This window comes from Pseudophryne corroboree, chromosome 1 (genome assembly GCF_028390025.1).
Source record: "Pseudophryne corroboree isolate aPseCor3 chromosome 1, aPseCor3.hap2, whole genome shotgun sequence".
NCBI lineage: Eukaryota > Metazoa > Chordata > Amphibia > Anura > Myobatrachidae > Pseudophryne > Pseudophryne corroboree.
In genome coordinates this window covers 1,209,879,060-1,209,906,860 of record NC_086444.1, presented here as the reverse complement: position 1 = coordinate 1,209,906,860, position 27,801 = coordinate 1,209,879,060, and the positions used below count along the sequence as shown (strand labels likewise).

General features: G+C 46.7%; 1 protein-coding gene across 2 annotated transcripts in view; it reads right to left on the bottom strand.

Annotated features, from left to right (window-relative positions):
- Nucleotides 1–21,390: 21,390 nt before the first annotated feature.
- LOC134930593 (5-hydroxytryptamine receptor 7) overlaps nt 21,391–27,801 on the bottom strand; it is a 111,027-nt gene continuing 104,616 nt past the window's right edge. Inside the window, exon 3 of one of the 2 annotated variants that reach the window (XM_063925350.1) lies at nt 21,391–23,933. In XM_063925350.1, the coding sequence (XP_063781420.1) occupies nt 23,162–23,933 (772 nt within the window). In that variant the 3' untranslated portion in view covers nt 21,391–23,161. The remainder of the gene's footprint in view (nt 23,934–27,801) is intronic. The other variant, XR_010178682.1, reaches the window with a different exon arrangement.

Below are 27,801 nucleotides of genomic sequence, written 5' to 3'. Positions count from 1 at the left end.
ACCTGCGAACTACCTTCAAGCAGGGTCTTCCGCTCCATTTCCATGGTTTCCTCCTCCCATCTCTGGGCGCGACCATCTGCAACAATACGGTCTTCATTCCACGGACAATCGGGAAGCGCATGTCCTCTCGCCTCGCAGAGCGCACACACGGGCTCTGCAGCCACCCGGTTCCAAAGTTGCTGACGAGATTCTGTCATCTGCTTCACCGTGGCCTCATAGTCCGTCCTGTCTTCAGTCCATGGACATTCCAGGAGCCGATGTTGGGGATCTCCACAGCTTTCACACCAGGAATCAACCTTGTCTTGGCTCAACTCTTCGTCCCAGGGACAACTGTTATGCTCATGCCGGTAGTTTCCGCAGAGAAAACATCAGGACTCCTTCTTCGCTTGGCCCTTCTGACATCTTCGGTCCGCTTCCTGGACCACCTTCTTTGGGGACGTCTCCCGCCAAGTACACTCGTCGGCAAAGTGCCCTGTTTGCCGTCATTTCTTGCAGGGCGTCACAGCGGTCTTCTTGCGCCCCTTCTCCCGGCGCTCTTCCTTTTCACGCTGGTCCGACCACTGCACCATCTTCAGGAGGTCTGCCCCAGACACCGTCACCCAGTCGCTCTGGTCCGCTCACGTCCGGGGGTGAGTCTGTTCCGGAGCCGTCCGCACGGAGGTCTTCTTGGTGGCGTTCTACATCGTGTCCGTGATCAGGTATCCTTTATCCTGCCGACTACGCCAAAATGTAAGAGGTGCGGCTGTGCGTGTGGTGGTGCCTGCTGCCGTGCAGGTGTAGCTTCGGTACTCACCAGGCGCCGCTATCTCTCACCTTCAGGTACAGGAATCTTCAACGGACCTGGCAATCTTCAGTCGGATCCGGACACGATGACCTAGGAGGAAGGAGATTGCTGAGTGCCGTCCTCCTGACTGTGGACCGAAACGCCCTCCGGAACCGAGGAAAATGTGCTTTCGGGCTAGGTGAGGGTCATCCCAGGCGTCCGCCTCAGAGCCCGAATTTCACCTGTTGGCACTCTCGCGCCAGGTGGAAACTCTACCTTGCACCGGCGTGCAAGGCTCACCGCTCGCCCTGAAGGAAGGGAGACAGATAGGGACGAACACAGAAGGAACACACAGACCGATGTTACTCACCGTCCTACGTCTTGTACTCCGATCTTCTCCACTTACAGGTCCCTGTAAGGAGGCAAAGAGAGAAACAGCCGTGCAGGGCCTAACTCTAACCTAGTGTGCATCCGCTACACTAGCTACATAACAAACCCCTCAAACTGGCTCAAGTGTGGGTGGTGCAACACAAACTATGCACAAACTCTAAAACAACATTTTGCCCTGCACGGTAACAACACACATATCAGAGTACAACATCAAACGGTGCGGTTCCGTTAGATCCCTACCTGCACTCTGGGGGGTGGACGCCGCACAGCCTACCCACCTCCTGTACCTTCCCTTATGTGGGGCTCAGGCCAAGCGAGCCTGCCTACCAAAACACCCTGGGGTGGACTGGACCTAGTGCCCAGTACCACCTGTAGTCACCTTCAGGGGGGAACCGCATATCTACTGGGCCTAACGCCCCCTAACTGCACACAGGCCGGAGGCCTGACTTTATCCCTCAGGCCTAGCGCCCGACTAACTCGTCGCCCATTGGGTGACCTGGGCCTAATGCCCTGGGTCACCTTGTGTCCCTAGCGGCCACCAACTGAACTAGGGCCTAATGCCCTCTAATGTACCCCAGGCCTATTGCCTGCGCTTGGCCTAATGTCCGCCTATCTTGTCCCACAGGCCTGTGGCCTGACTATTCCTATGGGCCTAGTGCCCAAACTGTGCCCCCAGGCCTAGCGCCTGCCTATCAGGGCCACGGGCCGGGGGGTCCCCCGGCTACACGTGGCCACTGGCCTGGAGGGCCAGCCTAAACGTGCCCACGGGCCAGGAGGGCCTGACTAAATGCCCCCCACGGGCCAGGAGGCCCGACTATGTGCCCACGGGCCGGAAGGGCCTGACTGTGCCCATGGGCCTAATGCCCGAACACCCAGTGGTCTAGGGAGGAGCGGGTACAGGGGCACCTGAGAAGGGCCTACCTGACCCGCTGGGAGAGGCACCAGGGGGGAGCTTTGTCAGCTCTTTTCCTTTCCACCCCTGGTGACCTCTCTGGCACTCCTTTTCAATCTTCGGCTGTTGGCCCGTCCTGGCCAGCGGCGCCGCCGTCGCCTAGCCGCGTCCAGCTGCCACTGGACATCTCCTTTCCCGGGACTGGAGTCTTCTGGCCTTTTCCGCGGCCACCCGAGCTCTTCCGCGCTCTTCGGGCGCCCTCCGTCGTCGGCTCCCGCCCGGCGTCCTCTTCCTCCTTTGCGCTCCCGCACGCGGTCTTCTCTTCTGGCTCTCACCCGGCGTCTGATGTCAGACGCCGGGGGCGGGACCTGTGACGCGGCGAGCGCCGATTGGCTCGCTGCGCCCACTTCTGATTGGCCGGGGCCCCGCGAGCCGCGATTGGCTCGCGGACGGTGCCGAATCCAAAAAGCCGCGGGCGGCGCTTCTGATTGGCGGCCAGAACGGCGCCAAGTTTAAAGCGCCGCCGCCGCGCCGCTACCAGCCGCCGACAGCCTGGTGCAGGGAAACATCCGATCCCTGCACCAAACACCCGCCGCCGCACACCCAGCGTTGGGGACAGACAAGCTGCCCCGGCGCTGTCCCCATCCAGGGACAGCACCACTGATGTGCCCACAGGGCACATCTCTACATTCCCCCCTCCCCCCCCTCTACAAAGTTCCTCACGATGTCCCTTGTCCGCGGGTCAGGGAATTCCGAGGTCCCTCCGGCGAGGTTGTGTGAGAGGGTTCAGCCCGGACAGACCGTGACCCCACATCCTTCCACCTCCAGCTCCGGGTTCCTCTTCTTACCTCCTGACCTCCATCGGCGGATCCTCTGGGGGAGTGGCATCTCCTCACGGTCGCTCGATGCTGGCCACCAAGGGGAATCTTCCTCCACGGGGACAACAGTCACCCACTCTTGACCTCCCATGTCGTCTGTGGCATCGTCCCTGTCTTCAGGGTGTGGTACCGACCACCACCCAACAGCGGAATCCTCCGGGGCATCCGTTTCCTCCCGGGCAACAACCACCATCTGTCGCATCTCCTCGTGGGGCATCTCCAAAGGTCCCATGTCTTCCTCTGGAACGGGTCCTCCCACGGCATCACGATCCTCTCCCCGTACGTACATCCAACTCGGTACTTCCGGCAGGTATTGCTCCAGGACTATCTCCTCCTCTTCATGGAGGGCAATCAACGGGGAGCACGACTCCACCCGATCCTGCCAGTCACTCTTGTCTGCGCTTCCGATGCCAGAGTCGTCCTCCATCTGTTCTTGGAGGGATGCGTCGGCGTACAGCTCACCGTAGTCCGAGTCCTCCTTCGATATCTGGACTGGGGTATTATTTTCCTCCTCAGCATACATAGTCTCTTCCGCTGGCACCTCTGCTTCCTCAGCGTACTCCCTCGCTTCCGCTGGCATCTTTATTTCCTCAGCGTACTCCTCTTCCGCTGGCATCTCTAGGTACCCAGGACACACCTGTTCCACTCGTCCTGGTCGTGGACGGTTCCATCGCGGGGAGATTCCGGACGTCTCCATCACTGGGTCTTCGCGCTTTTCTTCGCAGCGTGGTCTCTTCACCTCCCAGTCGTCCACCTCCGCCTTATGCGGGAAAGGATTCTGCCTTACTGGGGTCACTTTCTTGGGACAGAGTAGGTCTGCGGCATCTTCCCAGGGGCACTCACTGGCCGCATGTCCTGGTCGCCGACACTTCCAACAAGGGAGGGCCACTGCCACCTTCTCCAAGACGGGTTCCTTGGCCACCTCCTTCACTGAGGGATCTTCACCCGTTGGTTCCGGCTCAGAGGAAATGGGCACCTGCGAACTACCTTCAAGCAGGGTCTTCTGCTCCATTTCCATGGTTTCCTCCTCCCATCTCTGGGCGCGACCATCTGCAATCATCCGGTCTTCATTCCACGGACAATCGGGAAGCGCATGTCCTCTCGCCTCGCAGAGCGCACACACGGGCTCTGCAGCCACCCGGTTCCAAAGTTGCTGACGAGACTCCGTCATCTGCTTCACCGTGGCCTCATAGTCCGTCCTGTCTTCAGTCCATGGACATTCCAGGAGCCGATGTTGGGGATCTCCACAGCTTTCACACCAGGAATCAACCTTGTCTTGGCTCAACTCTTCGTCCCAGGGACAACTGTTATGCTCATGCCGGTAGTTTCCGCAGAGCAAACATCAGGACTTCTTCTTCGCTTGGCCCTTCTGACATCTTCGGTCCGCTTCCTGGACCACCTTCTTTGGGGATGTCTCCCGCCAAGTACACTCGTCGGCAAAGTGCCCTGTTTGCCGTCATTTCTTGCAGGGCGTCACAGCGGTCTTCTTGCGCCCCTTCTCCCGGCGCTCTTCCTTTTCACGCTGGACCGACCACTGCACCATCTTCAGGAGGTCTGCCCCAGACACCATCACCCAGTCGCTCTGGTCCGCTCACGTCCGGGGGTGAGTCTGTTCCGGAGCCGTCCGCAGGGAGGTCTTCTTGGTGGCGTTCTACATCGTGTCCGTGATCAGGTATCCTTTATCCTGCCGACTACGCCAAAATGTAAGAGGTGCGGCTTTGCGTGTGGTGGTGCCTGCTGCCGTGCAGGTGTAGCTTCGGTACTCACCAGGCGCCGCTCTCTCTCACCTTCAGGTACAGGAATCTTCAACGGACCTGGCAATCTTCAGTCGGATCGGTACACGATGACCTAGGAGGAAGGAGATTGCTGAGTACCGTCCTCCTGACTGAGGACCGAAACGCCCTCCGGAACTGAGGAAAATGTGCTTTCGGGCTAGGTAAGGGTCATCCCAGGCGTACGCCTCAGAGCCCGAATTTCACCTATTGGCACTTTCGCACCAGGTGGAAACTCTACCTTGCACCGGCGTGCAAGGCTCACCGCTCGCCCTGAAGGAAGGGAGACAGATAGGGACGAACACAGAAGGAACACACAGACCGATGTTACTCACCGTCCTATGTCTTGTACTCCGATCTTCTCCACTTACAGGTCCCTGTAAGGAGGCAAAGAGAGAAACAGCCGTGCAGGGCCTCACTCTAACCTAGTGTGCATCCGCTACACTAGCTACATAACAAACCCCTCAAACTGGCTCAAGTGTTTGTGGTGCAACACAAACTATGCACAAACTCTAAAACAACATTTTGCCCTGCACGGTAACAACACACATATCAGAGTACAACATCAAACGGTGCTGTTCCGTTAGATCCCTACCTGCACTCTGGGGGGTGGACGCCGCACAGCCTACCCACCTCCTGTACCTTCCCTTATGTGGGGCTCAGGCCAAGCGAGCCTGCCTACCTAAACACCCTGGCGTGGACTGGACCTAGTGCCCAGTACCACCTGTATTCACCTTCGGGGGGAACCGCTTATCTACTGGGCCTAACGCCCCCTAACTGCACACAGGCCGGAGGCCTGACTTTATCCCTCAGGCCTAGCGCCCGACTAACTCGTCGCCCATTGAGTGACCTGGGCCTAATGCCCTGGGTCACCTTGTATCCCCAGCGGCCGCCAACTGAACTAGGGCCTAATGCCCTCTAATGTCCCCCAGGCCTATTGCCTGCGCTTGGCCTCGGGCCTAATGCCCGCCTATCTTGTCCCACAGGCCTGTGGCCTGACTATTCCTATGGGCCTAGTGCCCAAACTGTGCCCCCCAGGCCTAGTGTCTGCCTATCAGGGCCACGGGCCGGGGGGTCCCCCGACTACATGTGGCCACGGGCCTGGAGGGCCCGCCTAAACGTGCCCACGGGCCAGGAGGGTCCGTCTAAATGCCCCCCATGGGCCAGGAGGCCCGACTATGTGCCCACAGGCCGGAAGGGCCTGACTGTGCCCACGGGCCTAATGCCCGAACACCCGGTGGTCTAGGAAGGAGCGGGTACAGGGGCACCTGAGAAGGGCCTACCTGACCCGCTGGGAGAGGCACCAGGGGGGAGCTTCGTCAGCTCTTTTCCTTTCCACCCCTGGTGACCTCTGTGGCGCTCCTTTTCAATCTTCGGCCGCTGGCCCGTCCTGGCCAGCAGCGCCGCCGTCGCCTCGCCGCGTCTAGCCGCCGCTGGACATCTCCTTTCCCGGGACTGGAGTCTTCTGGCCTCTTCCGCGGCCACCCGAGCTCTTCGGCGCTCCTCCGTCGTCGGCTCCCGCCCGGCGTCCTCTTCCTCCTTCGCGCTCCCGCGCGCGATCTTCTCTTCTGGCTCCCGCCCGGCGTCTGACGTCAGATGCCGGGGGCGGGGCATGTGACGCGGCGAGCGCCGATTGGCTCGCCATGCTCGCTTCTGATTGGCCGGCGAGCCGCGAATGGCTCGCGGACGGCGCCGGATTCGAAAAGCCGCAGGCGGCGCTTCTGATTGGCGACCAGAACGACGCCAAGTTTAAAGCGCCGCCGCCGTGCCGCTACCCGCCGCCAACAGCCTGGTGCAGGGAAACATCCGATCCCTGCACCAAACACCCGCCGCCGCACACCCAGCGCTAGGGACAGACAAGCTGACTCAGCGCTGTCCCCAGCCAGGGACAGCAACACTGATGTGCCCACAGGGCACATCTCTACATCTGGTGCACAAATAGAGCAAACTTTTCAAACGCCATGATAAATGAAGTGGGCTGAGTATGATACAGGGGGGTAAATGTATGAAGCGTCGATATAGGAGGGAAGTTGTATCAGCACATATTATGTGCGCTGATACCGCTTCTCCTCCATGTATTACTGCGGTGGTGTGTGCAGGGTGACCCTGTCATTATCGGCGCTGCTGATTGTAAGATAGCACGCCCATATATGTTGGTAATGTAAGAGCAGTCAAAGGCACTGACCGTTCTGACACCTGCAGCTATCGATTTCAACAGCTGCAGGTCTCGTTGTCCATACACCACAGCCAGGGCCAGCGCTGACCCTTGCTGAGGCGGCTCCCGGCTGCATGTGAGATCTCGCAAGAGTAGCGAGATCTCACGCATGCCGGGTGAGCCAGCCGGAGCAGAGACACAGCGCATCAGCACTAAGTTTATGCACTGTGCGCTCAGACGGAGATTGCCAGAGGTGGGAGTTTTCTCTCCCCTGTATTGACAGACAAGATGGTAATACATCTTGTCGGTGTAGCTTCCTGCTTCGCTTCAGTAATGAGGCGAAACAGGAAGTGCTATAGTGGCACAATCCGTGCTGCTATAATATATCTGCCCTGGGATTAAAAATGTGCCTGGTTTTAAGCAGTAAGGCATATGCGCCACAGCATTGTGCATTTACATTCAAAGGGTGGTATTCAATTATTGCTATTTTTTTGACCAGTCAAAAGAAATGCCAATTTTCGGCCCTGTTTAGGGTGAATTTGATTCGCCCTATTCAATGCCCGTGCCAATTTTTTTCGACTGGTCGAAAAATCCGGCACGGGCGAATACCCCCCTTATAAGTAAACTGTTTTGGCAGTAACTAACAAAAAGAGAAATCTTTACAGCGCAGTTCTGACCTTTAAATCCACCTTACTGCTTCTCCTGCTCATGCCGGATTAAGATATCTATGATTTTAAATGATAATTAGAAACGCAGGCACCTTTGTTCCGTGATTGAGGATTTGGAAACCCATTTTAATTATGCTGCATATGCCCCTGGTCTCCCTTGTACTTCTTCCCCTCTCCTCCCCGCTGCACCTGTACGACAGGCAGGCAATTCAGTTTCAGCACCGCCCCCTTTCCCCTTCTGTGGACATTATGTGTAAAGGGCACTACTAGGGATATATTTACTAAAGTGCGGGTTTATAAAAGTGGAGATATTGCCCGTAGCAACCAGTCAGATTCTACTTATCATTTGTCTAGCACCTTCTAAAAGAGAATCTAATTGCTATCGGCAACATTTTCACTTCTATAAACCCGCACTATAGTAAATATACCAACCTACCGTGGGCATTTTGTGTATAAGTGGCACTACTACTGTAGCTATTATGTGTATAAGAGGCACTACTGTGGGTATTGTGTATAAGGGACACTACTACTGTAGCTATTATGTGTATAAGCGGCACTACTGTGGGTATTGTGTATAAGGGGCACTACTACTGTAGCTATTATGTGTATAAGAGAGGCACTACTGTGGGTATTGTGTATAAGGGGCACTACTACTGTAGCTATTATGTGTATAAGAGGCACTACTGTGGGTATTGTGTATAAGGGGCACTAATACTGTAGCTATTATGTGTATAAGAGGCACTACTGTGGGTATTGTGTATAAGGGGCACTACTACTGTAGCTATTATGTGTATAAGAGAGGCACTACTGTGGGTATTGTGTATAAGGGGCACTACTACTGTAGCTATTATGTGTATAAGAGGCACTACTGTGGGTATTGTGTATAAGGGGCACTACTACTGTAGCTATTATGTGTATAAGAGGCACTACTGTGGGTATTGTGTATAAGGGGCACTAATACTGTAGCTATTATGTGTATAAGAGGCACTACTGTGGGTATTGTGTATAAGGGGCACTAATGTGGGTGTAACAGGTAAGTAGGGTTGAGTGTTGATGTAACTGCAGGTGCAGATGTCAGTCGACGTACCTGGATCCCTTGCCCGGAATCACCTCTGAAACCGGATCTCACTACTGGAACCCTAGGTAGAGGTACGAGGAACACCAACCCCAGAGGACCCAATACAATAGTCACCACACATTAGGACGGTGACATAAAGATTTATTATTCAGGAATAAACCGGTCACCGCTCTGGAATTAGTTGAGAGGCAAATGCGATTCACAACATGAAGTCAGTATTGCAAACTTGGACATACAATAGTATTACTAAAATCAACATGACATTTCCTTGTACAGGTATAGGACCACAATATACCCTTCACATTTACACTAAAATATTTATCAAGTGAAGTGACTTTAAACATTCATTAGGTGGCAGTCTACCCTTCTCAGGCTGCAAGTTAGTTTAACCAATGCCTGTACCTAGTTAAGAGTTGAAGTAGAGAAGCAACGGAAATATTAATTGCAGGCTCAACGGAAGCAGGTCAAGTTAGTTGCTGGCAGTCAGTCACTGAGGCACAGTACAAAGCGGTCAATGCAAAGCGAATAGGGTGTGCAAGTGCCTACTCAATTCAGTCACTAAATGATAACGTGCACCAGCAGACGGGTAGATGGTACTAGGAAAACGGTGAAGTAAAGTCTTGCCGGCTCTCCGATATTTTCCAGTTAAATAAGCAGGTTTTCAAACATGTATAGAAATCAATATATTATTTGATCGCAGTGACCTTAGGTATCCTATAGGTGGCAATGTTACAAGTAACATGTAGGGGATTGCACAGATCCTTACAATAGTCAATAAAGCAGGCACACTTATTCCTCACTGAGCTGGGATGTTGTCCATGTCTCTCACTGCATCCCAATAATGGGGCTGATCTCTGTGCTGCAGGAGACCTCCTTGAGGTACTGCCCTCTAATCACCTCATAGCAGTCTCTAAATGTTCATGAACCCTTGCTGGCTCGCACACTGGTGCCGTGTTGTGCTAATTACCAATAGGGGCACTCTCAAATATCACTGTACTGTGTGGGTTAACTGAGTCTCTCTCTCTGTCTTGCTTAACTGTGGGAAGTGTCACTGATTGCGGATGCTGGCTGGGGTGTAAGTGCGGCTGTGGTAAGTACATGTCGGTGCAGCAGTGGTCGGTGGGGTCCCCAGCTCCAGACTTCTTACAGCAGCCTCTCGTGTGTCCCACCAGAAGCGAGGCGGGTCACTGGCACTTTCTTTACCTGAGCGCACTCAGTATACTCATGCTCTGCTGGCCCGGATGTCAGTCTGGATGCGCTCTCAGGCCGTGCAGCGTCAGCAGCCCTGTCTCTCCCCAACGCATCTCCTCAGCGGGACTCTCCCTACTGTCTCCTCAGCATCACCTCAGTGCAGCATCACTCTCTGCATTCTTACCTCAGAGCACACACACTGGATGGTAACTCCACCATCTGCTCTTCAAGCTCTGCACCACCCAATCAGCAGCTTTGATTCCTCCTGCTCTGCAGGTCTGCACCTGGGTCCTGGTGTTCCACAAGTTGCTGTTCTTTGGTTGCTGGCATTGCCTAGCAACCTAAGCAAGGGGAAGCTGTTAACCCTTTCAGCCGCATTGTGCTGGCTAGTGGGGAAGCTGGACATGCCCCCAGAGCAAAGGAGAAAAGAACTGTGAGGCCACACCTCTTTTAAATTAGGCCACACCCCATTTTTGGACGCCTGTGGCTCCGGCGGGCTGAGCCATGTGTGGGGTGTGTGTAATAGTACAGAGTGCGCCTCTGCTCACAAGGAAGGGGAGTACCCACACAATAGTACCCCCAATTCAAATTATGCTACACAGTAACACAATCTTATTCACTTACACCGCACACAGTGACCAATTCATATTACATCACAAAGTAGTGCTCCTTATACACATTACATCACACAGTAGTGCTCCTTATACACAATGCCCATATGACACTCTGAAAAACCAGCAAGAAAACTGCCCTCCTTTGTTGTTTCCTACAGTAAGTGAAATAAATTGTTGTGGGTAGAAGTGCAATGACACAAATCACGTCCTAATGCAGCAGACATGAGTCAGACAATGCACATTGCGCCATCATTATCTGGCTCCTCCCACTTTACAAGAATAATTTGCGAGAAGCATGGTCCGGAAAATCCACGCAGACTTGCACTATTCACTAATCTCCAGAAATTCCAGAATTGAAGGCAAATATGGTGCCACGTGTAGTTACATGTTGTGTGTGTGTGTGTGTGTGTGTGTGTGTGTGTGTGTGTGTGTGTGTGTGTGTGTAGGTAGAAGTTACGCTGTCATAGCTATTACACAGTCACGCTATCGTAAAGGCAGCAATAGACAGTGAAGTCAGATAGGCGAAAACACACAAAGACAAACATTTATGACTCTAGGAAATCATTTTTGAATCAAGTTTATTCAACTTTGTCATCACAGTTTGAAATACAATTTGGAGAAACGCGTGCACTACACATGTCGGCCATTTTTTGTTCATGTGAGCACACAATGACTTGCGAGCGTCCCTTTTATCTATTTTTATCAGTCGGTAACATACCTCTGCAATTTTGAAGATCTACTGTAGCCGTTAACATAATGAACAAATGATTTTTATACATATTAAATATTCTCTTGTTTACTTATCTTTTACAGACATGTTTACAGTATCTAATTCAGCATTTGTGTGCAATACAGTTAGCTGTACACTATTTAATACATATTGCAAGCCAGACACACAGTATTAACGTGATAAAATGACGTCTTGTGTGACATCATGTACTGAACTGATACAATTAATGCAATATGTTAATGACATAGATTAATTTTTATTTAGAACTTATCATAATAAGCTGTACTCTTCAGTTGTGAGCAATAGAATATTGTGATTGTGTTATGTCTACAGCATAGTATTAATATTTTGAGCAGTGTCAGCGTATTCTATATCGGAAACGTTTTCACCTTTAAATGTTGTGTACATTAAATATAAATGGCATATTATTTTGCAAGTTTCTCAGTAATTTTCTGCCGAACCTTTTGTTACATGCCTAACGAGTAAGAACGGACACTTAAGATTAATGTAAACAGATTCAGTTTTTGTAGCACTCTAACCACACAAAGCATGTAAACAACAGACTTAATGACTCAAACAAATGTAAAACGCAGCATATGCATAGACAGCTGTGACCACCAAAACTATTTATAACAACTCTGAGGCATTCATAAACCGTAAAACACATTCTGAGTGTGAAATATTGTGTTTTCAGTCAATTCTAACACACAAATACTGTAGTTAAACAGTGCTAATGAGAGGATAGATAGATAGATAGATAGATAGATAGATAGATAGATAGATAGATAGATATAATTGTTATTAGTCATTTATAATTAGTATTAATAATTTATCTTCAGGCTTTGGTAGAGTAATGATAAGTGTGTAAATAGGCTGCAGTATCACTTTCAGTTTTTATTAATTTTACACATTTCACAGTTTTATCTTTCAGAAAAATGTAATTCAGATTTTAATCACTTTGTGGTGCTGGCGTCACACGGGGCTATCAAAGAGGGCGGTTTATGCGTCAGTAAATAGCGGCAGATAATGGGTATTCATTTGTTGCACTACAGTATATGGAATTGTTTTTTTCCAGTGCTGACAATTGCAGGAAGATAAGAGAAATGTCAGTGAAATGACAGAAATACCTCCATAGATATGAATGTAAACGCCCCAGGCTATCACACACAAGTTGCATAACACTGTTGAAGTACTGAAGCAGCGGTTTCCCTGCAGTTTACAAAAATTCCTCTGAAATCTTAAGAAAAATGCCTCTAAAATATTAGTATGCAGCAGAAATTTCAGGCGAGAGTCCGGCTTATGCTTTATATAGAAAACAAACGTTTGGTCTATTAAGTCGGCCACCAGAAACAGAAGAAAAGACCTTTCCATTCCTGTGTACCATTTTCCATACATGGGGGTCTATTTACTAAGCCTTGGATGGAGATAAAGTAGACGGAGATAAAGTACCAGCCAATCAGCTCTTAACTGTCATTTTTCAAACCCAGCCTGTGACATGTCAGGAGATGATTGGTTGGCACTTTATCTCCGTCCATTTTATCTCCATCCAAGGCTCAGTAAATAGACAATGACTAAGGACAAGACAGACCTTATGGAAACCAGAGGGTCATCATCCCTAGTTCCAGCCATCGTGGTTACGGTTATGGCAATACCTGCAGAGAGGTGATAAGATCTTAGATCCAGTTGGAGAGAAGTTCACCTATAGCAACTGCCTTTGCCATAATAATTTAAACACATACCGGTGCTGAATGCTCCTGGGACTTGAGTAGTGTGACCTCATCACCCCAAGGTATTGACGGGCTCAGGGCTTAAAGTGGGCCTGGAGAGGTGGTGGAACTCATTTACTCCACCACCTACCCTCACCCCCCCACCCCCCCGCCACACACAAACACACGCACACACTCCCACATTAAGCGGAGCAAGGGCCAGTACTAGTGTTTTCAGCACCCCCCTGTAAATTAGTGCCCTAGTTCCCATACTTTATAAAGGGACATTGATCTCACAAAGAAGCAGCGTGGTCACATAATAGTGCCCCCAATTCCACCAATTCTAATTACACCACACAGTAGTGCAATGTTATTACATCACCTGTAGTGTCCCTGACTCATATAACACCACATAGTAATACCCCTTATTCAGGTTACATCACTCAGTAGTGCCCTTTATTCACGTTGCACTACACAATGGTAAACTTTATATATGTTATGCCACACAGTAGTGCCCTTTATACACAATTCCCACAGTAGTAGTGCCCCTTACACACAGTGCCCACAGTAGTAGTGCCCCTTACACATAATTCCCAGAAAACTAGTGCCCCTTATATACATAATGACCACAATAGTGCTGCTTATACACATATTGCCCACAGTAGTGCCCCTTATAACCATCTCAGCCTCTGTCACTCCAGCAGCTCATTGCCTGTGTCCAACCAGCAGCTTCATGCCCTGAATCCCTTCAGTTGCTTCCCCACCTCTCTTGTCCCTCCAGCCACCTCTCATCTTCAAGATGCACAGAGCCTGCTCCTCTTCGTGGCCCCTTTTAACTTCAGCAGCGGTGATAGCATTACATAACATACACCGTGCTGGAAAATGAAGCCACTGGGCCCTGTGGAGGGGATGAATGCTGTCCAACAGACATAGCATGTGAGTACCAGGAGGGGAGGGCTGTAGATGGAGGAGGACCATGGAGCCACCAGGACCTGAGGATGAAGGAGGTGGCTACAGCTCAGTATCACTAGCGTCGCCTGCATCATCTATTGATGTGCAGGGCAATGGCGGTGGTGAAACTAGTTCCCACTACCATTTTGTTCCCCCCACCCCACACTTTAACCCCTGGTTGGGCTGAGTATGGACAAAATACTGGAGATGTTGAGACTTAACTTACAGTAGAATTGAAAAAAAAAATCTTGCCCACTAAAGTTACAGGAGGCAACACAGCATGGTCAACAAAGGTGAGGTGACACAAAGCAGGTCGCGGTCTGGTATCAGGGTTGGAGCAAGCAGAACATTCAGGTTACAATCCGAGTTCATTGCAGGTGGAAAGCAGAAACAGTCAGGTCGCAGTCTGGGTTCAGTGCAGGGGCAGGCAGAATGGACAGGTCATAGTCCGGATTCAGTGCAGGGGCATGCAGCATGAACAGGTCACAGTCCGGTAACAGTGCAGAGGTCAAGCAGAACAGTCAGGTCACAGTCTGGGTTCAGTGCAGGGGCAGGCAGCATGAACAGGTCACAGTCCGTTAACAGTGCAGGGGTCAAGCAGAACAGTCAGGTCACAGTCTGGGTTCAGTGCAGGGGCAGGCAGAATGGACAGGTCACAGTCCGGTAACAGTGCAGGGGTCAATCAGAACAGTCAGGTCACAGTCTGGGTTCAGTGCAGGGGCAGGCAGAATGGACAGGTCACAGTCCGGGTTCAGGGCAGGGGCAGGCAGAATGGACAGGTCACAGTCCGGTAACAGTGCAGGGGTCAAGCAGAACAGTCAGGTCACAGTCCGGGTTCAGTGCAGGGGCAGGCAGCATGAACAGGTCACAGTCCAGGTTCAGTGCAGGGGTCAAGCAGAACAGTCAGGTCATAGTCTGGGTTCAGTGCAGAGGGCAGGCAGACTGTTTACAATTCAGGTTCAGGGCAGGCAGAGGGCACACAGACTGGTCAGGTCTTAGTCCGGGTTCAGTGCAGGGGGCACGTAGACTGGTCAGGTCTCAGTCTGGGTATAGTGCAGAGGGGAGGCAGACTGTTTACAATTTAGGTTCAGGACAGGTAACAAGCAGACCAAAAAAAATCCAGAGACCAAGCTGCAGTCAGATGTAGAGAGAGTCAGAAAATCCCAAAGCAATCCAGGTCAGAAACAGATATCCAAAGCAACAGTAGTAGGTTTTACAAGGACAGAAAATATAATCAGCAAATAACTGAGGTTCTGGAAAGATGGCTCTGAATACCCACAGCAACCATTTAGAAGAGCGATTGAAACCAGTCCCTGTGATGTGATCATTAACTCAAAAGGACTAAGGGGTTATTCAGACCTGATCGCTCCTCTGCAAATTTGCAGAGGTCTGCGATCAGAAAGCCGCCACCCAGACAGAGTGAAAGCCCATCCCGTGCAAGTCTGCGTACGCCTGGTGAAAATCTCGGCGTTCGCCGGTCAGCTGCAAATCCGTTTGCAACTCGCTCAACATCAAATGATTTTTCCAGTCTGTGCGTAGCCCAGGACTTACTCCTACAGTGCGATACAAACTGGCTGATCGGGGCCGGAGCTGACGTCACACACCCTCCCTGAAAACGCTTGGGCACGCCTGTGTTCTTCCTGACACTCCCAGAAAATGGCCAGTTACCACCCCAAACACCGGCTTCCTGTCAATCAACTTTATTCCCAATACATTCATTCTTCACTCAGAGTTAAGAAGATTCTATCTAATAATTACCCCATATTACTTACGGATCAGATTCTGAAAACACAACTGGGGAGTGCGCCCTCAGTTATTTAAAAAAAAAATCGGACAATTTCCGACATCATTTAGCTCCAAGTTTTTTTTTGTTGATAAAAGGAAATCGGATTGTTCCAACTCTAAATCTAATTCTCCTCAGTGGCTTCCAACCAAGGGTACAGGTTGTTTTAAATGGGGTTCAAATAACTGCATTACTTGTTCCTTTATACAGAGCAATAAAAAAATGTTTAAATCATCACAGAAAGAACAGTTTGAGATAAAATCATTTATTAACTGCAACAGTACTTTTGTTTTATATATATATATATATATATATATATATTCTGGTGTGCAGCTGTAATCTAATTTATGTGGGGAGGTCCACTCGTAAGCTAAGAACTAGATTCCTCGAACATAGACGTAATATTTTAAAAGGTTTCATTTCCCACAGTGTCTCTACAGACTGTGCGGAATTTCATTCTAACAATCCCAGTGCTGTTGGCCTCATAGGTATTGTAACTATTCAACCCACATCTAGGGGGGGGGGGGGGATAGATATAGGAGCCTATGTTTAAGAGAGAACTTCTGGATCCATAGATTGAGGACCCTTGTTCCCGATGGACTCAATGAACCTATTGAGCTAAATCCATAAAGGTGGGGGGGAAAGGGAAAGGGGGGGGGGGGGAAGAAATATATATTTATAATCCTTTTTCCGCTTTTTTGTAAATATAATAACAATAGTCTCATATATTTTTTTTAAAAACTCGTTTTTATTTTATTTTATTCTGTATAACTATCTTGGGTGTTAATCCTTAGATAGTTGTCATTTAGCTTATACCTTTAATCATTTTTCATATGATATACATTTATAGGGTACATAATCTACAACTTTATAGGCTAAGTTTCTTTCTTTCAATCTGGGTTTAAACTTAATTTGGATATGGTATGAATCTGTGTCTCTGTCCAACTTCCTGTTCTTTAACATCTAAATCAATATGTTGGTACAATTGCATATATTTTATATATGCATTTTGATCACTGTTTAGTTTGCAATTGAGCCATACTATGTCTCCTAATTTTTCAGATACAAATTAATTTTTGTTTTCCTTTTTTCCTTTTTATTCTAAATATAAATGGGGTATCTTTTATATATATATATATATATATATATATATAGCAAAAACCGTTCTTATTAGGGATGGGTATGCATCCGTCCAATTCCAATGTAAAAAGTACAGGCGGCACTCCAGGGTCTAGGTGAAAAGCATTCAGTGGGAAATCAATTTCAGTGCCATTGCTATGTCAGAACCCTGATGTCAATTTACTGATGTGCCACCAGCGTGCATACCTGTTGTATTCTTTAGTATGTGTCACATGCAAGAAACCCACAAGGGTGCCGTGTGCTATGTCAATTTTACTGGACTTGAATCAGACTGTCTAAATTTTATAACCATGATCTATTATTAGATTTGTATATTACTATGTGTGCACTAATCGGTACAAGTTCATTGCCAAAATACACTCCAGGCAACGTGTTCGTTGAGACCTTGTGGAGTGAGTGTGGACAGACGGTATATCCATTCTATCTCCCGTTGGGCTAAAGTTTTGGCTCGATCTCCTCCTCTTGCGCTTGCTGGTATATGATCCACTATCATGTGTCTCAGATGGTGTAATTGGTGCTGAGCTTGTTTAAAATGGCGAGCTACCGGTTGATCATTCGGTTTACCCTCCAATGCTGCCTTGATGGCAGATCTGTGTAAAGCCATTCGCTCTCTGAAGGTGCGAATGATTTGTCCCACATATAGTAAGCCGCATGGGCATGAGATGACATATACCACAAATTGTGACAAACACGTAACATGATGTCGGATCTTGAACGACTTCTTACTTATGGGATGGATAAACATTGGGCCTGTGTCCATATGTTTGCATGTGGTACATGTCAAGCATCGTTGGCATCCAGTTTTAAATTTGTCACCTTTACACTTCTTCTGACAGGAGCAGCGGGCCAACAGCGACGGCGGGGACGCCCGCAGGTTACCAAGCAACCAGCAACGTCAGTTCCAGGCAATGTGAGGGGAACGCCTACCGGAAGCCCCGCCGAACGCCAGCTCCCGCAGCACCGCAACTCGGTCTTTCACATCACAGCACATAAAAGGTAAGATAGCACACTGTACTGTTTTGTTTTGCAGCACCTGCACATAGCCTTGAAAAAAGCGCCCTGCGCGGCGCTGAAACGTTGGCGCAATGTGCCATATTTTCCATTGATTTTTTTCTTCAATACACTGAATGCTTTTCACCTAGACCCTGGAGTGCCGCCTGTTCTTTTTATTTTGGGATTGGACGGATGCATACCCATCCCTAATAAGAACGGTTTTTGCTACACATTGGATTCTAGGAGGGCACCAGGGCAGTTGTGGAGTTTATAGAGTGCCAACCTTACCAGTTCTATATATATATATATATATATATATATATATTGTTTTTATGATCAATATGTTTTTAAACATATATGTTGTAGCACAAACACTTATTTTTACTCAATTTAAATGTATGTAGATCTCAGGTAATAAATATATCTATAGAGAGCCGGCATATATACTGGTAACTTTATTGGTTACACCTATGAATTGATTGCACAAGTAACCACTGGTCGTTAGCTGCTATATATTCTTAGACAGCCTGCTATGGAGTCACTTCTTTGAGAAAGTCACGTGATTCGTGACGAAACCTGTCAGGACTTCTCCCCTTTATTCACTGGACTGACCTACACCATTTCAGCAGCATCTACAATTGCCTCCCTCCCTCTGATTGCAGCGGGCGGCACACGTCCAAGGAGTGAGAGGAGATCCATATCCAGTGGGATCCGTGCTGCTGCAGTAAGACAGTAATTTATACACCAGCCTCTCTCCCTCTGATTATCCAGTGGACGGTGCATGTCCAACGAGAGAGAGAGGAGATCCATATACAGCGGGACCTTCGCGGATGAACCCAGCCGGCAAATTATACACCTGCCTCTCTCCCTCTGATTCTGTAGCAGGCGGTGCACGCCCAGTGAGAGTAAGGAGACTTTCTGCAGCGGGATCCCTGAGGGCAACTGGTTGGCATACAAGCTACACCCTCTGGCACTATATTAGATTGGGCACATTGTGGACTCACCTGAGGACGCTTGGGTATACCAGCCCCATTGGAGAGGTAATTTATCACTTTTTACCGCTGCACATATATTGGCTCTATGAACATTGAGAGTTCTTACACTAACTCATTGCGATTAACATCTTACATAGGAGCCTCATTCATTTATTATCAGTTACTATTGTGCACAAAGTAACTCTGCTAATTACAACTCGTTACATTATTTCAAAGTGACTTACAAGCACCATGCCACAGTGATCCACAATTGTTGCAACCAGCTTTTCCTATCTAGGCTGTGATCATTCATTCCAGCCAATATAACATTTTATTTAAGTGTCGTAATTGTACTGATGAGATTTTCCTACATTGTTACATTGTGGTTTTCCAGTGAAAATGGGACAGTACATAGTGTTTTATATATGATCATTTTTATAAGTAAAGTGCTATCTGAGTAATACACGCTATACATATTTCTATGTTATATATTATTTTAATTACAAAAACTATTAAATAATTTATATTCATTTCTGGCTCTCTATTCATTTGTAATCATATAGCTGCTCCCACGAGCGCTGCTATTTCTCTAAACAAATTTTCTACTGTCAATCAACTTGCCTAGCGATCAAAAAAGTAGCTGGAATTTTTAGCTATTTGGCCTCGTGCTTGTGCACTATGATCCATACGCATGCACAGTCGATCGATAATCGCCCAGCTTGCGAATTCGCACAACAGCGATCAGGCCTGAATAACCCCCTAAGTCCAGTGGAGGTTTGGGGTAACTCCTGGTCAGCAAACATTAAGTAAAGTAGGAGCACAGCCTAATACCTCTTTTCCTGGCTTATTGCCTTCACAGCATATGCTGCAAGGTTTTGTTAAAGCGTTCCACAAGGCCATTAGTTTGAGGGTGACAAGCCAAAATATAAACAGAATTTATCTCTAAAAAATGGCTCATGTCCTTCATCAGTTTAGATGAAGCAATGCCTCTGGATAGTGGGCAGAATAGTCTTCCACTAGTGGACAACAAGGTCCATGTCAATAAGCTCAGAAGGGATCTTCACAGTAGTTATGGCTAACCCCGGCAATATCTCTTAACTGCCACATGTATTCCAGGCCAGTAGACCCTATGAAAGATCCACTCTTGTGTTTTGTGCTTCCCAGGATGTCCCCCATATATATACAGTAATGATGTGCCATTTTTAATGCCAGTGGAGCAGGTACCTATGAAACCATTTGATGTTCTACCTTCACCCCTTAGAAGGTATCAGCTCTATACAACAAGTCTTTTTTTAACTATAAACTGTAGGGGAAACTGTCCTGTTTTAGGGTTCCACGCATTTCACTTGAAATCCCAGCATACTGCACAAATAGAATTTAAAGAGTTGTCACAAGCACCCAGTATTGACAGGCAATTTATGGATGTCACAGAGTGCCTCAATGCCTCAGTGACATCACTAGTTCTGGCCCATTAATATTGGGCATTCTCGTGAACACTTGCATAGCCAATGTCTTCAGCAGATGGGTTCTCTCATAGATTATGGAAGATCAACTGTTAACCACATACCCGCCGAAGAAAGTAATTATTTGTATTGACACCCAAAGAGGTGTCAATTAGTGGCTCGCCCACAATGTGATATTCCAGACTGGCAAATCGTGGCCAGCAACACCACTACTTTTTCCTCATATGCCATAGAGGTCTACAGAGGAACTAACAATGTTGAGCTACTGTCATGTATGCAGTCAAACTTTTTAATTACAAATGTTTGTTGGATAATGTAATAAAAGTATATCAATAAGCTAGGGGTTTCCCACAAAATGACCTTAGAATAGAACGTGTACGGCAATGGCTAGAAAACAGTGTGCTGCTATACTAGTTATCAGAGGTACTTAAACTGATTGCCGCTCATTTTTGGAACCAGTTCATCAAAGAGTCATAAATTCACCAGAATTCCGAAAACGTTTTATTGATGAGAAATCTACTACTAAATTTGAGAAAAACAAAGCTTTGAAAGTGTTTGAGAGGATTGGGACAAATTGACTGGAATGTGTGCAATGTTAAATCGAAATAATTTAACTGTTTTTAAAGGCAAACTTTAAATGGCGGTCGTGAATTATTTTAAACCACAGATTTGAATTGAGGCCAGCCGGTGAATGTGTTGGCCATAGACCTAGTGAACTTCAGTTGAATTTCACCGGTAATAAAAAGCCCTCATATTTGGTGTCCATTTGGGTGACAAAGCTTTGTCCTAAAACAGTTCAGCTGAACTTTTTGTATTCAGTTGGAATCCCTAGAATCAGTATACCAATGATCTGAAAACCCAAAAGAGACAGTTACCACAATAATGTAGTCCATAACCATATTTTCCAACTGACTGAGGGAGGAAAATATGGAAAAGCTTGACTTATCACAGAAGTTTGCTCCTCAATTGAGTTAAAAAGGTTAAAAAAAAAAGGTGCACTACTTTTTCCCACCCTAATGCATACCTCCCAAAATTTTCCTTTGTCCAGTCAGAAGATATTGTACATGATACCTGGCATGGTGACATGGTATTTCAGTGCATCCAAACCTCTGGAGGAATGTCTAGGTAGCCATTCTTTCTTTCGCCCACAAACTCACATTCATCGCCACACGCAACAGTGGTCATTGTGAGCGTTATGTGCCTACGTTACGGCTGTCAAAAAAAAAAGTGCCAAATATTGAGGCTGAGGGACAGAACCCTAAAGTCTTCTTTAATGGCAAACTTATGATCTGCTTGCATTACATTGAATAATTAAAATATCTGTATAATCTTGATTTACAAAGTGTTTTTACTGTATTATCTCCCAATGCATAATTGGGACTTTGTCAATACTGTGTAGGTCTAGATGTAGAATGCGTCAGTTTTAAGAAACAGCTCCATTGTTGTCATGGAAATAAATATTTCAAATTGTTACACTGCAGGCAAAATAATAGACATTGGTACAATGCAGCCATTCTTAAAAACTATTTTTCAGATAATTAAATATGACATTAAATATAACTGGTTTTTTTTTATTAGAAAACTAAATGCTCTGTTTTGTTCTGATGCTACTTTTCTTTAGTAATTGGTTACTTTTGTCTGGATGTTGCAATTTTGCTATGATTCAACCTTCATAGCAACCTACTATAAAGGCAGAACGCCAGAAAAAATTCTAAATAAAATCAAAGCTTTAAAAGTGTTCTAATTAATTTAATTAAATATATATATTAAATATATATTTTAAAATAGATTCTCTATTCTTTAAAATTATATATAATATATAATTTATTTAATATATATTAAATATATTTTAAACTAAATTATCCGTTCTTTAATATTACATACCTGTATAATCTATCATTTAATTAAATAAATATGAAATATATATTTTAAAATAGGTTCTCCATTCTTTAATATCTTATGTAATAAAAGGCTAACGCTGCTCATCACCTCTATAAGGGGAAATTCAAGTATTTTGTGAGCCGGTGGCCACTAGATGGTCTGATTACTGTTATGTTGCTCCGTCATTTTGACGGGCTAGTAACAAGTTACATATAATATATCATTTATATTTTTAAATATTATAATCCTTTTTTGGGCTGTTTTTTTCCCCTAATCCTTCTTTTTTTGTATTATATTTATCAAATGACACATTTCAAACTATGTGATGTAAAACGAGTGGGCAAAGCTTTCTTTTATTCAACTCATATGTACAGACAGACAGATGGCCATATGTAACAAACGCTTCTTCCCTAAGGCAAAATACATTTGGGGGGGAAAAATAGGAGTCCACCGATGTAAGTTTTTGGTGGTTGGGTTATTTTCTAGTTTAAAACACAAATGAAAATGCAGGAAGAATGTTATATTTAATTCTACCAATGACATTACACTGTCACTATTTACATTACTGTGTGTTCCTTAATACCACAAAACCATACAAATGTACAAAGCTGTAACACTTTCTCATTTTGTTCCAATTTGATACTGGCGGTTATTATTTTTTGCTTTAAATGGCTGACACATAATACAAGTGTTAATACATGCCAAACTATTGCAATAGTAATAAAGTATCACAATTTGGTGCAGATTGTCTGACAGAAGCTTTGGAGTTGTGTAAAAGTTACTCTTATGTAAACCTTGAAATTAAGAGCTGGAGGAAAAAAACACATTCAGAAATAGTCACTTATTTTACATATCAGTTTCATTTACTTACAATAAAATTGTGTCTGTATTTTCCATAAGAAAGTCCATGAAAGCAGGTAGTAGTGCCACATATTTATGTCTACTGCATTTGAGATATCCCACGGGTATTTACAACTCAATGTCAATGACTGCAATAAATAGACTGGAAAAACAAAACACAATTCACGATAAAGCATTGTCTCTTGGAATAGGCACTGGATAGTGTGTATTTCAGAGGTTTCTTTTAAAGGTCATGAAGTCATACCCACAGTCCATAGCACACAACCGAAAGCAGAAGGTTACAAGATGCCCTCATGTCTCTCTGTAACCTTTAACGCTTCATGCATGCTAGCCGCCGACAGCCTTCTATTGATATTTGTGTACTTACACCTCAGCAAGTTCCAAAACGTAGTTCTTAAATCCCTGTTGAAGAAGGCATAGATCAATGGATTTATGAGCGAGTTGGTGTAGCCCAACCACAGAAGAGTCCTCTCCAGTCTGAGGGGCATGCAGCTACACATTATGCCGCAAATGAAAGGCCGGGCTGTGGACAGCAAGAAGAAGGGGAGCCAGCAAAAGGTGAAGGCTCCAACTATTATCCCAAGGGTCCTAGCCGCTTTCTGTTCTCGTTTGAAGATGGAGATGTTCTTCCTGTCTTGACGTATGAGCTTGGACAACGTGGCAAACTCTTCAACCGCCTTGCACTTTTTGGAGCTCTTTTTAGGAACAATTTTCTCCTCTAAGCAATATATTCCTTCTTGCTCAATGAGTCTTGGGATGTTTACAAATTTATGCTTCTCTGCACTGATTTTAGCTGCTACAAAGATTCTTTGATACATTATGAGCATGACCGTCATTGGTATGTAGAAGGCAACTGCAGTTGAGTAGACCGTGTAGCCAAAGTCTTGACTTATTAGACACATCCTCTCCACAGTGACGTTCTGAGCCCATCCAAACAGCGGCGGGAGAGTAATGGAGGCAGAGAGTAGCCAAACAATAAAAACCATCTTGGCCATTAGTTTGCCATTTTGTCGTGCCGGATATGTCAATGGGCGTGTTATTCCGAGATACCTGTGGAAACAAAACAAACTGACATACATAAGCATGTACTGGTACTCACAGAACAAATTATTGATTTGATCTCTTCATTAGACTTCCTGACCAAAAATACTAGGAGACTTTCTTTAAATGTATTGAGAATGAAATATCTGTGTGTCACAAGAGAACATCATTATATCATTTTATAGCGCATATTTATCAATTATTGGGTTTTAAACTCATTAATTATAATTTATTTTCATTTGAATAATGTACTGCCCGGGTGTATTAAAAAAAAAAAAAAGCCACGCACTAGGACAGGGTCTCAGAAAGGACCACGCACGTGCGGCTGCCATTGCTGGGGAGGGTTCCTATGGATCCCTCTCCGAGTAATTTCTACATTCTGAGGCCCACAGGCTACACCGGATAATGGCCCTCATTCCGAGTTGTTCGCTCGTTATTTTTCTTCGCATCGCAGCGATTTTCCGCAAACTGCGCATGCGCAATGTTCGCACCGCACCTGCGCCAAGTAAATTTGCTAAGAAGTTTGGTATTTTACTCACGGCTTAACGAAGAAATTTCTTCGCTCTGGTGATCGGAGTGTGATTGACAGGAAGTGGGTGTTTCTGGGCGGAAACTGGCCGTTTTATGGGTGTGTGTTTGGGAAAAATGCGGGAGTGGCTGGAGAAACGGGGGAGTGTCTGGACGAACGCTGGGTGTGTTTGTGACGTCAAACCAGGAACGAAACTGACTGAACTGATCGCAGTGGCAGAGTAAGTATCGAGCTACTCGGAAACTGCAAAGAAATTTCTGATCGCTATTCTATTCGCTATTTTGCGAATCTTTCGTTCGCAATTCTGCAAAGCTAAGATTAACTCCCAGTAGGCGGCGGCTTAGCGTATGCAAAGCTGCTAAAAGCAGCTAGCGAGCGAACAACTCGGAATGAGGGCCAATGCCTCCTGCTTTGCATTCTGGCACTTGGTAAATCCGTTTGCCTATCAGCCCCCATAGAAACCTATGGGGACTGATTCTGCTATCAGAAATGGTGAGAGCACGGCAGATAACTAAAGATGTTCAAATTGCATGGCTGTACATAAGGGAAGGGCTTGCAGCAACATTTGCATAAAGTCGCAGGCATGCGACCAGCAGAAGATGCAGACACGGATGAATCAGGGCCAATATATGGTCCTTTCAGAAGGTGGAGGCCCCATCACTGGTTTTAAGTTTCTTCATTATATGTAATCTTCAGTAGAACAATATAATTAGCGTTTACGAATGGTTGAACTAAATGGACCGGCATCATTTTTTACTATTACTAAATATGCAGCTAAAAAATATAGTGAAAATACTGTACAATGTTAGCACATAAACAACACAGAACTAAAGGGTAAAGGATCCAGCAGTCTGGTGGGTTACTGTTCTGGGGAACATGGTGTATCGGTTATTGGTAATAATTTCCAAATAAATTTAATGTCCAAATGCAAAGAGTAATCAGACTGTAGCTGAATCCATGGAACAGAAGACAGACCAGATCTGAGGAACAGATTGGAGCTATGATTCATCAGGATACAGGAGAACTCACGGACTACGGAGTCTCAGCAGACAACAATGAGAGGCCGTGCATATCGGACAAGATGGGATTACTGTGGCTGCTAATTGGCATCGCAGATGCCACAATCATCCCAGATAGGTGCTGAACATGTGAGGGGATTGATGGAGCTGTTCACCACCTTCTGGTGCTGAAATGACACACAAGACATGACCATCCACTAATAGAGATGTACAGTATGTGCATTATTCTGTATCAAATTGGGTATGGGACCCAGGGTTGACAGTATCTCGGTCGACACCAATTAGGTTGACACCTATTGGTCGACATGAGTTTTTCATGTTTTATTGGTGTCGTTTTCTTCATAAAGTCACCCCAATTAGTGCTTCGCTCGCCATGCTACAGGCTAGTAACACAGGATACTGTCCCCAGTCGTAGTCCACGTGGATAGTAAAGTATGAAAAAGTTCAAATTAAGAAAAAAAATGTGAAAACTCATGTCGACCTAATGGTCGTGTTGACCTATTTCTAGTGTCGACCTATTCACTATCGACCAAAGGGTGTCGACCTAATGGGTGTCGACTCAGAGTCCAGATACCATCAGATCCACCCTTCCTGTCACAGAGAGGAAGTGCAGACCATTTTATGATCACTTCACTTTTGTCACTTCTGATATTGGGCAGTAATTAGACTTGTTCCAGAAAATACTTCAATGTAACAATGGAAAACTAAGGTACAATAACCAGATGATATCTCATATTATAGAAACGGAGGAAATAGAATAAACTATCTGTAAATTTAAGTGTAATATGGAATAAACAGGTAATGTGATGCGTTTGGCATCCCGGCTGCTGGGATGCCGGCGGTCATGTGACCAATGCCGGACTTTCGTCACCACTCAGGTCACAGCCGCCGGATCACCGACAGCCAACATCCCGAATTATGGGCCCAGGAGGAGGAGGTAGATTAGGGTTAGGCACTAGAGAGGGGTTAGCCCTAACCGCCATCCCCTGAGGGTTAGCCATAGCTGACCATCCCCGAGGGCTAGGGGGGTTAGAAATAATTACCCCTTCAGATGTCGGCATCTTCAATTTTGGGATGCCGCAGTTGGTCATATGAAAGCCAGCATCCCGGACGATGGGATATAGTATGTATTCCCCGGTAATATAGAAACTCATCATGCAAGCAGTGGTGGATATACACCGGGTACAGAGGTGTCCACAATGGTCCCAGGCCTGCAGTACATAGAAATGTTTCCTCATACACCTTACTCTTTTAAGCCATATAGGACGGGATGTACTAAGGGAAAAATGCGATAAAAGCCCGTTTTCGGGGGGTTTTACCTCATTTTCAAATGTACTTAGACCCCACCTCCGGTTTTTCGCCTATGGGCTTCTTATCGCCGGCCGCCACAACACGCCACCCCCACCACAGACGCCAAAGCCCCTCCCCCTCGGCATACCTTCCTCCAGGCAGCCCTGGTCCCAGAAGGTAAACTCCTCCTCCCCCTAGCAACGCAGCTGGAGGTCCTTCCGGGGGCAGGGGGGAGGAGGAGGTGCCGGGGACAGCCTGCTGCCTTGTTCCCGGAAGCTGAGGAGAGGGAGAGACCAGGGAGGTGACGGAGACCCCCCGCACACCACCTCACAGGTATCGCGAGGTGCCTCTGTCACCGCATTGCGATGTTGATCGTATATGTTAATACATATGCGATCAACATCGCTGCGATGGGCGGCGAGGGGCGGCGATGTGTGTTAATACATCCCAGAGATAGTGTGAGATGGCGGGCACAATTCACGCGCTGCTTACTTTTTTCTTCAGTTTGCTACTTTTTCCTCAATTTTGCGTCTTAGTTTGCAAATAGTGTAGCAGGTAGCTAGGATTAGTGTTTTCGCGCAGTAAAGTGCGTGCTACGCTAATCTGCACTATTTGAGAATAGGTATACATGGCCACCACCGCAGCTTCACTCTGCACAGAGGGTAACTGGGTTCCAGCTGTCAGTGACGGCGGGAGGGTCCTGTGCTGGGAACTGCAATCATGCTGTATGGTTCTCAGTAGTTCTTAGGAAGTCTCTTACATTATGGAAATATTTTTTCTGTTGGCTCTTTATTATTATTATTATTATTATTATCATCAGTTAATTATGCAGAATATAGAATTATTCACATCAGTCCCTGCCCCTTTGGCACATACAGTATAAATTCCCTACCACAAACACAATTACACACAGGGTTCAGTTATTGTCAGAATGGCAGTACCTGGCAGAATCATTATGTAATCCACCGGGGCCTACTGTACCTGGCTATACAGCGCAGTGACCTTCCCTCCCCTCTACATGACTGACGGCGACTGACAA